This window comes from Pteronotus mesoamericanus, unplaced genomic scaffold (genome assembly GCF_021234165.1).
Source record: "Pteronotus mesoamericanus isolate MK-2021 breed Mesoamerican mustached bat unplaced genomic scaffold, CSHL_Meso_final contig_74, whole genome shotgun sequence".
NCBI lineage: Eukaryota > Metazoa > Chordata > Mammalia > Chiroptera > Mormoopidae > Pteronotus > Pteronotus mesoamericanus.
Genome location: NW_026555247.1, coordinates 14,086,086 through 14,102,856, shown reverse-complemented (window position 1 = coordinate 14,102,856; position 16,771 = coordinate 14,086,086). Strand labels below are relative to the sequence as shown.

Below are 16,771 nucleotides of genomic sequence, written 5' to 3'. Positions count from 1 at the left end.
TATGATAACCAAGTTGATCATTGTAGTTGTTTTTTGTTTAATTGAAAAAGTACTGAAACTTTTAAGAATCTTTGAGGGATCTTTAAATGCCACTTCAAAGAATGCAGTTAAATCACCAATAATTCTTTTAATTATTGCAATATAATAAACAGCAAAAATAAAGTACGTTGCTGGTTTTCTGTATAAAGAAATTAGCCTTTTTCAGGTATTTTCTTTTAAAATACTGAGCATTTAAAATTACTAAGCCAGGATTAATGGCATGGGTCATTTCAGCATCTAGAAAACCATCTTTAAGTTTGAGGGAATGGATTTCTCTTTTGAAATAGTTTGTCATCAGTTCAAGTGCTAAAAGAGTACATCAGACATTATTAAAATGAAAAATAACTTCTGTGTATGCTCTAAACCTCACTGTTTTTAATTGATTGGGAAGTTAGCTAGGAGGCCAGAGAAAACTGGCAAAACATGTAAAATTTAAAAGGAGAAATAGGCATTTTCAAGGACTGTTTCAAAAGAGATAGATAAGTTTATTATTTACTTTTGGTAGTTAATATTGTAGTGTTCAAGGGCATAAGCTCTGGAAACAATTCAATGCTTATTCAGTCTGTGGGCTTACACATGTTATTTAACATTCTGAACACTGATTTTTTTTTTCTACTTGTAAAGAAGGAACAATACCTACCTCATAATGTTACTGTATTACATGAAATAATATATGCAAAGCATCTAAGTATTATCTAACATAAACACTTAGTATTTGTTTTATAATCATTGAAATATAATTATTTAAGTCAATGAGATACTAGAAAATCTCTTTGCAAATAATTAAGAAACATTTCTATAGAATCTTGAATGAAATTGTCAACTGGCCATGGAATGCTTTTTTTATTGCTAATTCATAAGTGAATTTTATCTCCTTTTGGGATGAGCCATTAACTTCTGCCCTAGTGAAGTTTTAACTAATGCAATTTTATTTCAGACTATGGAGTAAGCATGTGCTAATTCTAAGTTTCTTATAAAAAATTATATTTTCTAGGAGAATGCATAGAAGGGCTGCGGGAAAACGACTACCTTCTGATTCACTCATGCCGGCAGTGGACCACCATCACCGCCCATAGCCTGGAGGAGGGTCACTATGTCATTGGGCCAAAGATAGAGATCCCAGTTCATTATGCAGGTAAAACTCCTTTCGTGGGGCAAGAAGAGGGAGGCAAAGGGAACTTGAATATGCTGACTTTTTTTCTCCACAGTGAGAAAATAGGAATTGTTTACTAACTAAACTGTACAATGCCATAGAAAAAGAAAAATCAAACACTTTTGCATGGTTGTCTGGTCAGTCATTGAAAGCAGAGATTCATTTTGTTGTAGGTATTTCTAATTAATGCATGTAGTTAAACATGGATTCTTATTAGATAGTTATAAAATGAAAATTTCACGAACACAAGCGGTGTCTCTGCAGTCTTGGAATGACCGTCGTCATGTGTAGCAAACCTGGGAGCTCCAAAGTCTCCGTATGACCCTGGGCACGACTTGAACGTTGCTTTTGTGAACAACTTTGATGGCCTGATTTCACAAGATCTCATTTCACAAGCGAGCATCTGTCTGGTTTTAAAAGCGTTGGATTGGATGTCCAGATACCTGGACGTGCCCCTCTTTGCAAACATGGCATTTAGAACACAGGCAGCTGAGATGACCTCACTGCTTTTGTTAAATCAGAATAATAGCTGCCTTCTCACCTCACTTTGGACTCCACTCAGCTCAACAATGCCACTCGGTTTTTATTAACAGCATTATGTGCTAATACTGTTTTGGAGTTTAGGATCCATCTAGTGGCTTGAATATACATATATAAACGCAGTCTTAAAAAAAAGAATTTATTACCCTATACTTTCTCTGGTGCTTATACTTCATTATATAAAAGGTCTTGACCTTTTATTAACTATTCAACTTTTTAAGATCCGTAGCAGGACACTTTAGGCAGTTAGCTTTAAATTGTGTAGTCTTAGACTACTATTATGTTTTTGAGTGAAACCTTACAGTACGCAGAGAGTTTTCTATTTGGAAAAGGGACCTTGCTGTGTTTCCTGCCACTGCCTGGAACAGCAGCAAATAGTATTAATACATGTTCAGTAGATATTTGTTGAGCGAATGAATGTTCGGCCCCCTTTTTTATTCCTAAACGTCTTTAATTGCCAGTATGACCTAGGATTCGTCCATCTTCTCAAAAACCCTGTTAGTCACCCCCAAAAAAAATTATAAGAAAGCATTTCTCTTACCTGAAACTTTGTCCTCTAGAATTATATTTCTCAGCCAAAGGAGTAGCCTTTTATGGAAAAGGAGGGTCTGGTAGTTGCAGAAAGTGTCACTACTGTAGGTCAGGAGCCAGGCCGAAGGGAAAGAGGATGAGTCAGACCCTCCAGGCCGCCAGTCTCTCCTGTGTGAGAACCACCGCAGGTGAGATCAGTGCTGTTTTAGCAGCCCCAAATATCTGGTTCCTGTCTTTTGTGGAAAACGGAAAAGGAAGGTGTAAGATTATACTTCATTCCCATACATTTTGACCTAATCTGTTGTGTTTTTCTCTCTTAGTAAATAGAGTTTTGGGCTTTTCTCCCAAACTCATGTGAATAGCTGTCAGATCAGTCCTCCAAAGGAGAGCTTTCATCTGATCATTTCCGCAAATCCCCAAATTGCCCTGGACTCTCTGACTTGATGCTCATGGCCCTCCAGCTTCTGGTTCTGGTCTACCTCTTCACACTTACCTTTTCTACTCTGAAGAGAGAACCTGCCACTCTAGCTAGTAGTTACCTCACTGTTGCCTGGATATACGGGATACTTCTCCATTTACATCATTCCTTGGCCTTGGTTGCCTTCCTCAGGTTTGCTCATATCAGAACCTGCCGTTGTATCTAGAGGATGCAGGAGGTGCCTCCTATCCACATGTGGCCTCCTGATGAACTCATTGTATATCTCATTCATGTGGCACATGTCCTCAGTCTTCCTTCAGTTACTATTTCTGTGTACACACATACCTTCACTCACCGGTTGGACTGTACATCCCTGAACTAGTGAGACCAATTCTGAAAAGCTCTTGTGAATCCTTTCGCTCTGTACACAAAAGATACTATACTTCATGGCTATAGATGCTCGATCTAGCAACCTCAAACTTGGCTACACATTGGAATCATCAACAAACTTAAAATGACCAGTGCTCAGGTCTCATCTCCAGAAATTCTGGTTTAATTGGTCTTAAGTGTGCATTGGCCTCCTCCTGTGGTTAAATTATGCAGCCGTGGTTGGGGATCCTTTGTTTTGGAATGGGCATTCCCTGTGTCAGATGATAAGATTTCCCCAAACACCTGCAAGTATTTATAAATGTTTTATTTTTTTGAACTATTTCTTTTTTTTTAATAGTCATTCAACTTTCACTGGGAAGAAAGCTATGGTATGTTTAGCAGCTTACACTTTATCTGCAATGAAGATAATAGTACACTGAATTGGAAAATCAGGCAGTGTGTTGCAAGTGGTACATCTTTTTATGTGAAATTAGTGTCGAGACTAAAACAAAATATGAACACTAAGATCCACCACTTTAATTGAAAAGATTAAAGGAAGAAAAACTTAAAATAAAACTGTACTAGTTCAGGCTACTATAACAAAATACCAATACACTGGATGGACTATAAACAACAGAAATTTATTTCTCACAGTTCTGGAGTCTGGGAAGTCTAAGATCAAGGCACTGACAAATCGGCCCACTTCCTCATTTGCAAATGGTCATTTTCTCATTGTGTCCTCACATGGTGGAGAGAGAGTAATCATCTCTCTTATGTCTCTTCTTGTAAGGACACTAATTCAATTCAATTAGGTGGAACCCTCATGACCTAATTACCTCCCAAAGCCTCCACCTCCAAATGCCATCACACTGGGGATATAGACTTCAACTCTCACTTTAGAAGGGCACAAACGTTTATTCCATAGCAAGGACCAAATGGTTTATGAGACATTTGTTAAGATCATTTCAAAGGACATATTGGTATATTTTTTCAAAGAATGTGTGTGTTACCAAGTTCAACCCTTGGAAGAAAGAGAGCATAAAATAAATTATGGACACCAAAAATATCATTCATGTCTCTCTGATTTATTTAGTGCTGTCATTATAATCAGAAGAAATCCTTAGCCAAGTAGATTTTACTGATTGGTCAGAATTTCATTTAGGTTGAGATTCACCTCTCTTTCTTTAAGAAAAATTAATGAATAATTAAAATTAAATAAGCTTAACATAGTAATAAGTCCTACCAGCTTTGTCACCAACCAAGTTGGATTTCTGGTTCTGCCATTTACTGTATTACTGTAATTAATTACAGTAATAGAGTAAAAGTAATTACTTTGAGCAAGTTACTAAATCTCTCTAAACCTTCGTTACCTCATCTATAAAGTGGGGATAACTGCAGTTCCTTTCCCCTAGGGTAGTTGTGAAAGCTAAGAGGTAATACAAGTGAAACACCTTTCAGAGTACTTATCACTTAATAAGTGCTCCGTAAGTGTTCATGGTGATAATTATGATAATGATAACAACAAAATTTAACTCTCTATTTTGCACTAATTACAAGTCGAATTACTTTTCTGCTTATTAAAGCAAGCTGAACACTGATAACCCTCAAAATTGTTTTGGCTGCTGTGGTTTTTTTTAACATTTTATTTTGAAGTTGCAATAGCATAATTTATTCCTTTATACCATCAATTTAGTTTCACACATTTTTAACATCATTTTTCTGTGTTTGTCTTACTCTTTTCCTCCCAGCCTCTCTCTCTGTCTACACGTACACATTCACATCACTCTTATTTTTCTTGAATCATTTGAGAGTAGGCAGCATATATCCCCATAATACTTCTCTGTTTATTTCCTAAGAGCAAGGATATCCTCTTATATGTAACCACAGTGCAATTAGTAAATTCAGAACATTTAATACTTTCATCTACAGTCCATGTTCCAGTTTTGTCAGATGTCCCAATAATGACATTTATTGCATTTTTCCCCTTCAGGACAGCATCCAGCCAATGACCACTTACTGTACTTCAGTACCACGTCCCTTTAGCCTCCTTTACTTGGAACAGTTTCCTCAGCCTTCCTTGTATTTCCTGGCATTTTTAAAAAACGTAGGCAAGTTGTTTAATAGAAGAGCCTTCAGTCTGGGTTTCCCAGTCTCCTTGTGATAGGTTTAGGTTACGCATTTTTGGTTGGATTGCCGTGGACATGATGGCTCCTTCTCAGGCAGTCACATCTGGACACATGGGATGGCCCTTGGTCCCTTATTGGTGACATTAATTTTGATCCCTTGGTTAAGATGTTGTCTGATTTCTCTGCTGTATTATTACCATTGACTTTGTGATTACTAGAACATTTGAAAGGAAATACTTTGAGATTCTGTAAGTATGTGTCTTGTTCCTGCTCTAACTTTGCCCCCTCACACCTTGAGCCACTGTTGATGTCTTCTGTCTGATTCAATTTTTACTATGAAGGTGAGAAAAAGGCGCATTTCTAACTTAACGCCATCATTCCTTCTTACATTTGTCAGTTGCCATTCTACTATAAGGAAGAGATTTTTCTTCTTTTCCACTTACATATTCACTTATCAGCGTGGAGTTATGGATTTTCCATTCTGTAGGTTATAATATATTCCTGTCCTTATTTATTTTGATGCTCAAATTGTCCCAAAGGTAGCCATTTGGGTACACACTGTCTGATGAATCTCTATGATACGCCTCTTTTCATTGTTTTCAAGCCTGTCCTTATTTTCTAAGATCGGTAGCAACCGTTGTTTTCAGTCAGTCTACTATTCCAGTCGGGACCGCTGCTCTGTCCTTCCCAGGCCGCCCCGCGCACTTTGTGGTCGCTGTAAATTGTGTCCCTGGGAACCACGCAGAGTCCAGCCTGGGCATTCACGTGCCGCTCTCTTCACACATATTCTGCAGAGTAGTAAAACTCAGCATTTTTAGGAAATCCTAATTCAGAGTGCTTTTCCCATATTCTTTGTCAGAAATTTTCGTGTGAACTTTGAGAAAAGGTAGCTATGAGTTGAAGTTTTCTATCAGAATTGCGCCCTGAATACAGTGGTAATAACATTGCCTTATTCTGAATTCTGAAATTATTAGATGTGCTTTGGGGAAAAAATAAAGACTTCCCTCATTCTAGCAAAAGACGTTTTTAATTTTGGATAAAAAGAGTTTTCTTAGTATAACAAGCAATTGATTCTGAGAGAGAGAATGTGTTCAGTCAGCATCACATATTTTGCTAACAGTGGAGAAACCACTCAAGAAAAATTGGCATTGTGTTCAGAAAAATTATTGCTGCTTTCACACAAGTTTTATTCAAGAGGCATCACAGATAGATTTTAGGTAAGTTTTCTCACTTCTTGGTGCTTCCTCAAAAGGCATATGTTTCCTAAGAAATGTACAATACAGAAATTGGAATCTTTCTGCATTCTGCTGCCTGAGACCATCTAAATTACTGTTGGGCACTTGATCAGACAGTTAACTCACCCTTCCCCCTCCCTCCTTTTATCCCATTATTAAACAACAACAACAACAACAACAATAACATCTGTTTAAACAAAAATTTTAAAACCTAGTGCTACCTAATTATAGCAAGAGTTTCTAAAGATGAACGATTGTCACTTTGCGGTTCATCTTTCTATTCATCGTATTCCTTTCTCTGTAGCTCTGAGTGGTCGATCAAGCGATCCAGGTCAGTTACCACAAAAGCTCCTGTGTCAGGGTCCCTCTTCAATACTTGCCCCTTCTAGGGCCTTAAATGTAATTTAGAATTCATAATTTGATTCTTTTTTCTCCTTTATAAACTAATATAAAGTTCAGGCTCCACAAAAACCTGGATATGCCATTGCCTCTGGAATTCTATATGCCCTTCTAATCTCCAGGTTTCCAGTTTATAAAATAGAGATTTGCCTTAAAAATGTTGTGAAGATTCTCTGAGATCTGAGTGGTGTAAGTGACCCAACACTGTGCCTGGCACGTGATGAGTACGAAATAAATGTTGCCTCCTCGTGATCACCCGTCTCTTGAAAACCAACCCAGAAAGAATTCTCTGTAGAGGTACAGCTTTGAGAAACGAAATGGGTGAGATGGGAGGTGGCTGGGTATCTGTGCGTCATCAGTTTGAGAAGTACTGGAATTCTGACTGGGCGTATGGAAATTCAAATCATCCGATGGAATGCGAGCTCTCATCGCGGATGAACAGATTGCTACTTGAACATAAGCATCTGAGATACACTCCAGCCACGTTTGGCTTCTATTTTTAAATTCTCATCTTCCTGCAAATCCGGTGAATATATAACAAGCTAAAATGATGTCAGTACTTCCCTTCTCGCTACAATATATACAGAAATAAGTGACACAGGAGTGCAAGGGTGGGAAGAATTGCCTGGGAAGTCTGCAAGGCCCTTACGCAGCGAGCACCTGCATTTATATCCTCAGTGCCTGTTTTTAGAAAAACAGACATGTAGATCTGTACTGTCTGTCTCTCGGGCAAAATTATACTAATGTGGTATCTAACATAACCTTGAATTGTAATTACTGAACAAAAGGAAATGTCGAAACAAGCTAATTTTATTCTCTTGGGTTGTGAGTTTAATTAGCATGAATCATCTGTTCACAAAAGTAACTACGAGTGTTGAACACTTTGTGTACTGTCTCTATTACATGGGATAAAGCTTAGGTGATAAATGGACAGTAACCAAACTTTCTTTGAAATAGTCCAAACCAATAAATTAGTATCCTTTTTTAAAAAAGATTTTATTTATTTATTTTCAAAGGGAGGTGAAAGGAGGAAGAAAGAGGGGAAGAGAAACATCAGTATCTGAGAGGAAGATCAATCAATCTGTTGCCTCTTGCATGCCCCCAACTGGGGACCTGGCCCAAAACCCAGGCATGTGCCCTGAAAGGGAATCGAACCAGCAGCATTTCAGATCACAGGCAGTGCTCAATCCACTGAGCCACACCAGCCAGGGCAAATATGCTCTTTTCATGAATGTTATCCCAGCCAATTTTTCCAGTAATAAATATTAGATATCTATTTCCTAGATAAATATCTAGGAAATAACCATTTTTCATAATAGAATCTTTAGATTACATTAGCAATAACTAAAATGTATTTAGTGCTTAATATTTTCTATGCACTTTGATAACTCAGCATTTTCCTTTTATTTCTGCATGTAGCTTTCACAACAATGCCATGAGACAGGTTCTTTTATTATTTGCACTTTGCACAAGTACAAACTGAGGTTTAGAGATATAAGTATATTGGGATATTACACAGCCGATAGGTGTGATTTGGACCAGGCTTTGTGGCTCCAGACCTGCTTCCCTCATCTCTCTGCCCCAGAAAGTGTTGGAAGTCACCTTCCACATGAAAGGCCGCTTTACGACCAGCTTACAGAAGAGAGATCTGTTGTTAGAATTAGCAAGTTAACTAAAACTTTCACTTTTTTCTCCTAGCTCGAGGGGAAAATTAAGTAAATATATATTTATCATAACCTTTTCCACATTTATATGTCATCTGCACCCAGGTGACATTCCTGCCCCTGAGTAAATTACCGGGAAGAAAGCAAAGACAGGAAGAGCTTTCAGGACAGCCCAGTTGGGGGGGGCGGGGGACGAGGGCAGAGCGGGGCACCTGCTGGGTGCAGGGAGGACCCCCCCACCCCCCGCAGGCCTGGGAAAGGAAAGGTCTTTTAAGTGTGACTAAGGAAATTGGTGATTTTCACAAGGGCACCTCAGTGAATAAAAGGGAGGAAATTAGATTTTAAAAGGGGGTTAAAAATGAGTAGAAAGTACGACAGCAAGCAAGGATCAGCTATTGAGTTGGCCAAAAAGTGTGTTTAGTTTTTTCCTTACAGTGGCTCTAGTACTGCTTAGTTGTTTTAGCTTCATTTGAAAGAAAGAACTAAATGGATGTATGGCCAACCCAATAATTTTGTCAAGATATATTAAAAGGAAGCCAAGAGATAGGACATAGGAGCAAATGGCTTTTAATATTCATTTTTTTAAAGAATAATGGAGTCCAAAGACTCTTTCTAGTTTAGGAAGAATGATTCAAAAGAGAAAAGAGGGAGAGCTAATTAAGTAACAACATTGATAACTTGGTGTCTGGGAAATTGTCTTTACTGTTTTTTTTTTCATTGAGAGACATTTGTTACTCTCTCCTACTCAAATTCTTTACTTAATGATGTTACTTCTGTAGCTGCTATAACATGGCATTTGTGGTCAGAGGTTAGGTGGCTGTGTCTTTCACACCTGGGTATTCACCCAGTATTTTAACTCAAAACAGAGATAAAGAAATAATTTAAGTGTCTGCCTTCAATAAAAGAATGATTTGAGAATTGTTATTAACCTTTGGTATAGCTTTCCAGTCTCATTTCTAAATGCTTAAGAATGATCACCCAAGGAAATTTGAATTTGAGTAATATTCATGATGAGATATTAGGGAATTATTTTTATTTTGTTAATGTGATTCTAGTATTATAGTTATGAAGGGAAATATGTTTTCACAGGTACGTAGTGAATTATTTAGGGGAGAAATGTGATTAAAATTTATAAAATACTTAGCAAAAAAATCCATAAAAATAGATGAATATAGGACAAGCTGTTAAAGTTATTAAGTCTAGGTGAATGGTAAAGGATGTTCACATTACTCTAATTTCCTATGTGTTAGAAAATTTTTGTAATAAAAAGGAAAAAATTAACTGACATATTAACCAGTGTATTGTAGAACTCTTAGTGGTGTTCTTACCAAAACCACTCAGCCCCCATCCCTGAATCCTCTTTGATTTATAGTCTTCAGTAATTTCTGTAAGAGTGAAAGAAAGTTCTTTCACTGGGTTGTTTTGTTCCGGTGTGAAGTATGTGTGGAAACCAGCCAGTGAAAGGTGAACTCAGACTGCCGTGATTCTGTTCTCACAGCATGGGGGAACCATCCAGCCAGTGGCTTCCTAGGGAGACTTGATTACTCACGGCTCTGGCTGGGTTCCAGGGGCTGACCCTTTTGGTAGTAGTGATTTAAACATAAAGGAGGAAAGGAGTGTGTGTGTGCGCGCATGTGTATGTCAGGTTTGGGGAGAAAGACAGTTTCCTTTATTAGCTTCTTCTTAAAATAAGAGCTTTATGGGAGATACGGGAAGGGCGAACATGAGCAAACACAGTAGAAAGTTATTTGGAGTCATGCTATGTGTCTTTTCTTGATCTAAAAACATTAGTAAAGTAACTTGAATAAAAAAAATTAAAGAATCCCTTGTGGCTATTTTCATACTGTACCATGTTTACTCTCAGAATGCTTGAAAATCATCTACAAACAGAAAACCCACGGTCGAGACAATAAAACAAAACAAAAACTCTGGCACAGAACGGAGACAGTGTTTGAGGTTCAAAACTCCTGGGCTGCTCGTTTCTATTTCTTTTCTACTTGCGTTTGGTACTGAATGGAAAGTTGGTTTCTGAAAGGGATAACTCTGGTTCAACTATAATTTAACCTATGAGATAATGTGATTAACATCAGGTGGAAAGTTTGAACAAGCTTCCTGAAACCACACTGTTAATGGAGTGTTTATAGCATGGGCGGGGATGAGCTTGCCTTACTTCATAATTCGATTTCCATCTTGAATCTGTACCTCTAAGAAGTAGCGTGACCTTTCAAAAGGTTCCCTTTCAGCATTCAGGAATTGCTTTGAGCTCTTTTTTTCTTTGCAGAAAACAGGCTTAATAATGCCTCCCACAACTGATCGCTGTGCTGGTAAAACTTCCTGAAGTCACTCCACTCCGTTTCTAAGAATTGGAACCACTTACCTTTGTGACTCATTCTCCAGTTAAATTGTGTGCTGGCCTTCTGTTAAACCACTTACCCATCTATGTGGTTGTCGGGCGTATGCATACATAGAAAAACAGCAAAGCACGTGTACCATGCAAACTCCTCTGATGTTTAGGGCAAGAGGAGAGAGGATTCGGACTCTTCATGTGCGGCATTTTTAGTTAGGCGTACATCACTGGGGCCTCCAGATTGTTAGAAGTGGTTAATAGAACATAATGGGCTTTGTCCCTAAGAGTGAGTCAAGCCACTTTATGAGGGTGAGACAAGCAAAATAAACACGGAGATTTTTTTTTTTCAACATTAAAAATCACCATAGGTAAATGAAATGCAGCAGGTACATTAACAGTTGAAATATTCCATTTCTCCCTTCATGTCTGTTGTATTTTCATGAATTTAATACCCAGTTATGTTTTCCGTTACAGCCCTTCATGCCATTTCATCGTGTTGGCTTTGGGTGGGAATTTTAGTCTTCTGTCCACCTCAGGAGCCTGCAGTGATTGTGCACCTTGTTGGTGTTGTCTCCACAATCCCTATCCAGGCTGCTCCCCCTCCCGAACTCTTCTCACTCAGTCTCACCTGCTCCAAGGACCCAAGTGCCTCCTTTTCTCTTCCTGTCAGTCAGCTGTGCTATTGTCAGGCTAGTTTATCTCAACTATGGCTCAGTTGTTTGACCACTGACCTCAACTTTTTAGAGGCACCCTCCATGTGAATGCAGACTCTTGTCTAACGCAGGGCCCTTCTGAGGCCTGGCAGCCGAGGTCTGGGGTCTGTCCGCTGGACTAAAAGGACCACTCTACGGTAGACAGCCTGCTGGGTGCCAGCCCCCCACCCCAACACTGGGCTGTTTGTCGTTCCTTAGGTAGCGCCCCATCCTCCCTGTTTCTAGTACTTGGAGGGCTCGCACATCAGAGCCACCACCCAGTCTTGAAATCCTACCTCAAATCCCACCTTCCTTGAGAAGCTTTTCTTCATTTTCCACATCATGTATATAGATCAGGCCCTTTCTCATTCTTCCACTTTGGAATCTCTCATTCGTTGTGCCCAAGAGTGTCTACGTCTTGCTCTTACTCTCCTCTCCACGGAAGGCTCCTTGAGGGCAGTCCTGTCCCATAAAATCTAGCTCATGCTGAACTCATTTAAGGGCTCGATAAATATTTTTGACCAAACTGAAATTGACTGATCGTTAAAGGACAAACTTTTTTTAGTAGGTTTATGAAGATACCTAGAGAAGAAGTCTGGTTTCTTGTTTCTGTGGAGCAGGCACGCGATTGAGTGCTCTAAGCCCCTACGTGCTAGAGCAGCGATTGTGAGCGCTCTAATGGAGGCACAAGCAGATGCCTTGGAGCTGCCAGTAAGGAGACGTCAGTTCTCCCTGCAGGTGGGAGGTGAGGGCCTGCCAGTGAACACGGGGGAAAGGGGCATTCTAGACATAGTACTGGCTTGAACAAAGGTTTAGATTATGGGCAATAGTAAAGATAATGTAAATTATTTATCAGATAGAAAAGGAAGGAGTATTTAGAAAATAAGATTAAAAACCTAGCTTGGAACAAAAGTGAAGACATTTGAATTCTAAATGACTAATGGGAACTGTAATTTCTGGGCCTCGGGTCGGGGGGGGGATCCCTCACATAACTTTCCTTTTAAAAAGATGACATGAGGCTGTCAAACTTCCCCACCTCCACCCCCACCTCTCCCACTGGTTTGGAATGAAGGATGAGAGGAAGGTGAGAGAAACCGGATAGAAAGTTGTTGAAATAGACCCGATGAAAGAGAGTGAAGTCCTGAACTAGGCTGAGGGCAGTGCTGAGGAAGGAGAAGTTGATATCTAGGTATCAGAAACAAGAAAAACGGAGAGAAAGGTGTTCTGAGGTTTTTTTGGTCTGGTTTTTAAGGAAATAAACTTTTCTTTAACTTCCCAGGCATAGGCACTATTCACTCACACTTTTCCAAGTGGTGCTAATTTATTTCTACCATTTTCTTTTATGCTAAAAAACTCTTTTCTCTTAAAATATATTTTGTCAACAAAATAAAATCTGTCTGAAAATAAGTGAGTAAGAAAATGTTCGGGTTTCTTTTAAAACTCCTTTGTGATCTTTTGGGATACTAGGGTCCTTCTAGTAGAAGTTTCCTCATCATCTCAGGTATTAGAATTCTAGATTGGCAATGATGCTTTTATCCTTTTAATTGGGTCTGCCAGGTACATCAGAGGTAGGAGTTCCCCAGAAAAGTATGTTTGGAGTATGGGAGCAGATAATATGGAAAAAAAATGTACAAAAATCTCAAGGTCTAAAAGATAGGTACCATAAAGACTTAATAGGTTTTCCTATATTTGGCAATTGCTTATTATCTACAACCAGTATGAATTGTTTTTGTTTAAAAATCTAGGGTAAAGTTCGATGAATTGAATGAAATAGTCTGGTTATCTATTTTCAGTACTATGATAAAGAAATTTCTCTGTGAAGGGGAATATATGTATTAGAGGTTGACTTGTTGAGATCAAAACATCTGTTACACAATGTCACAATTCTTAACTGTTACTTCCTTATTTAAGGAAAAAATGATAGTTTTCTTTTCTTTAACAATAGTAGACCAGTAGCTCTTAACTGAGTTTGAGCAAACAAGTTGTTCGACGAAGTGAGCGTTTGTACCCACCTTCCCATCCCTGGGACATTGGGCAACATGCAGAGGCATTTTTGGCTGTCGCACGAGTTGGGGAGGGGCCTGCTGTAACCTGGCGGGTGGGAACTGGGAATGCTGCTGAACATCCTGTGATAACAAAGAGCTTTCCAGGCCACAGGGTCACTGGTGCAAGAGAGACCTAGATACTTATTATTATTATTATTATTATTATTACTGCCTTGTCCTTATTATTATTGGTAACCAGTTTCATTTTCTGCTATATTACCAAAAATTCTTTTTTGGACAGAGGCTGCCAGACAGACATTGCCTAGAAAACCAGTGTCAGAGTTCATTTCTAAAGCATAACAAGCCTTTGCCTGGTCTGAAAAAAAAAAGGTAAATAGTTTGTGAATGGACATCACTTTCTGCTCACACTGCATGAGGCTGACAGCAATCATGTGTGTCATGGCAGAACACTTCAGGGGGCAGCAAAGGAGCAATCGCTTTAGCTGCAAAGCTTTTATTCTCCAGGACTACCCTGGCTCTTTTCTTCTCCCTTTATGTTCAAAACGGGGAGATCTGTAAATACCTAGGATAAACAGATTTTAAAAGAATGAAAGCAACATTGTGCAACCTGGTCTACCTGCTTCAAATTGCACCATGTATCAGCATAACATAGAGTTCTTACAATGCTGTTGAAATTAAGAATCTCGCATGTTGTATCTGGGACACCCCCTCCCTCAATAGAAATATCATCAGTTCTCTTGTGTTGCTAATTCTCTCCCTTCCCAACATTTTAACCACACTTTTTTTTTTCAACTTTAAGCAACTGCATAGAAAGTCCAGATGGGAAGGAGAGAATACATTGAAGCAGTGCTGCTGTATGTCTTTGGATATAGTCAGACATTGATGGAATAATCGAATACCTACTACATGCTGGGTAGTGCTGCGGAAAGTAGGGGACAGCTGGAGACGAGGGATGGTGACACCTGAGACCCACCGAGTGAATACCCAGGAGCATCAGCTGTGTGGTGGCTGTGCCTGTGCATCATGCCGAACCATGATCTCATTTAATCTTAAAAACTGTTCCTTTCTAGATGAGGAAACCAAGGTTTTTGGGTCTTAGCCAATGGTGAAGTTGAGATTCGAACCTGCAGCCGTTCAGCTGCGAAGTCTGAGCCCTTAGCCTGAAACCTGCCCCTGTGGCCAGGTGCCAGGTTCTTAAGAACCTCCTGGGTTTGCTCTGTATCCCAGTAACAGGGAGTTCACTCCCATGATATTATATTTATGTTTTAGACATAACCCTTTGGTGGCAGGTGGGGCTGGCCCTTTGTGACTAGCAAATTGCATAGGGAAGGTAGAGATGAAAAATAATACATTCTATTGTTTCTTGGGGCCATTCCAGAGTCTCTCACAGGCAGCTGGGGTGAATCATGAAGACGGGTATAATCTCAGGTATGTGAAAGCATGTCAGTCGAGGCTGTAATTGTTCTTTCTGTTTTTCCATCTTTCCTTTACCTTTAACCCTCTTGTCAACAATAGATACACATAGTGTTCTACTCATCTAGCTCTCGTTCTCCTGTTCATCTAGCAGGAAAAGCTGACACATTCCACTGGAGCCCTCTGCAGACCTGTCTTCTAGGTTCTAACATGTAAACAGGTAGGGGAAAGAGCAGTCCTTTTATTTGAACAAAAACTCCCCGTCTGGATTAACAGGGCAGACATCTATAGACACATAAAGAATAAAGACTTTTAAGCTGGCCTACAGAATTCCTGGCACATATAACTTCCTTTCACTTCCTGGATATGCACACATTTACACACATTGTTGAACAGCGAGTGAGCAGCCTTTTTGTAAGGTCGTAGAAGGAAAATCAGGTGATGCATTTGACCTGTTCCAAGAACCATAAAGAAATTGGCTTCTCTATGCCAGTGTGGTTTTAATGAGCTCCCACGTGGCAGCCATCGAGTGTGTTGCTGCTGGTGTCCCATCATCCCCGAACCACTGTCTTCATGCTTGACCAGCTAGCTGGGCAGAGCTGCACCAGCCCGGTAGGAAAGCTAGACCTTGAATGACATGGGCCCCCAGAGGTGAGGTGGCAGGAGACACTTTGGGTCAGCTCTGTGATTCCTGGCAAAGACTCAAATTCCTCCCTCCCTCCCTTATGGCAAAAAATAACAAGGTAATACCGACTTCATTAGAGTCGGGAACGAGATGAGGGTTCCCACTTTCATGTCTAGTCTCCTGTGGCTGACTCAGTCCATTCAGGCTGCTGTAACAAAATACCACAGACTGTGTGGCTTACAAACAACAGAGATTTATTTTCTCACAGTTTTGGTCTCCTTCTGGTGAAGGCTCTCTGCCAGGTTGCAGAGGCAGACTTCTCACTGTGTCTCACGCTGAGTCCTCCTCACAGAGGGAGCTCTGTGGGGGTCTCTCTTATAAGAGCAATAATTTCATTCATGAGGATCCCATCCTCAAGACCTAAGCACCTCCCGAAGGCCCTACCCACAAATACTATCACACTGGGCTTTAGGATTTCAACATGTGAATGGCGGGATGGGGCATTCAGTCCACAATGGTAGCCTAACAGCTTGAATTTTTCTCTCCAACTCAAAACTTGAGTTTGTATTATATACCAAAATAATGAGGAACAGTGGAGGCTCATTGTCCTGGCTCAGCCCTATAGGGGTTATCTTATTTTGTACATATGTTGCCTAACCTTTTTGTGCCCATTTTTATCATTTATAAAATGGAGATAATAATACCTATGCCATACTTGTGATGGCCCGAGATGAGCTTATAACCGCCGTGCTCAGAAAAGCACCAGTCATGTCCTGAGAACCAGGTCAGTGTTCTCTGCTGCTGTTGCTGTTATTTTGTAGTTGATGTAGTAAAACAAAAAAGGAAATGGGATTTCAAACATTGGAAAACAGGGAAAAATATTATATGATTTGTCTCACTAGAAAATTCAAATAAATCAACTGAACCAGAGATTATAATTAATATCAGAGCTTAGTGGTCAGATGTAAGATTAGGTCATAAAATCAGTAATGTTTCTAATATACTAGAAATAGCCAAGTGGAAAATGTAACTTTTACAAAGTATTGGGTTGGCCAAAGTGTCCATTTAGTTTTTTTCTGTAAAATAAAAGATATGTTTTTCATTTTCACCAATGACTTTATCGATTTGGATATTTTGAGTGTGTCGGCTCTCTCCCACTATTGGCTTCTAGTGGGTAGAGGCCAGGGCTGCTGCTAAACATCTCCCACTGTATC

General features: G+C 39.6%; 1 protein-coding gene across 2 annotated transcripts in view; it reads left to right on the top strand.

Moving 5' to 3' along the window:
* The window catches only part of GAREM1 (GRB2 associated regulator of MAPK1 subtype 1), a 177,835-nt gene that overhangs the window by 59,876 nt on the left and 101,188 nt on the right, over positions 1–16,771 (top strand). For both annotated transcript variants that reach the window (XM_054583509.1, XM_054583508.1), the window contains exon 2: positions 1,034–1,174. In XM_054583509.1, the coding sequence (XP_054439484.1) occupies positions 1,034–1,174 (141 nt within the window). The remainder of the gene's footprint in view (positions 1–1,033; positions 1,175–16,771) is intronic.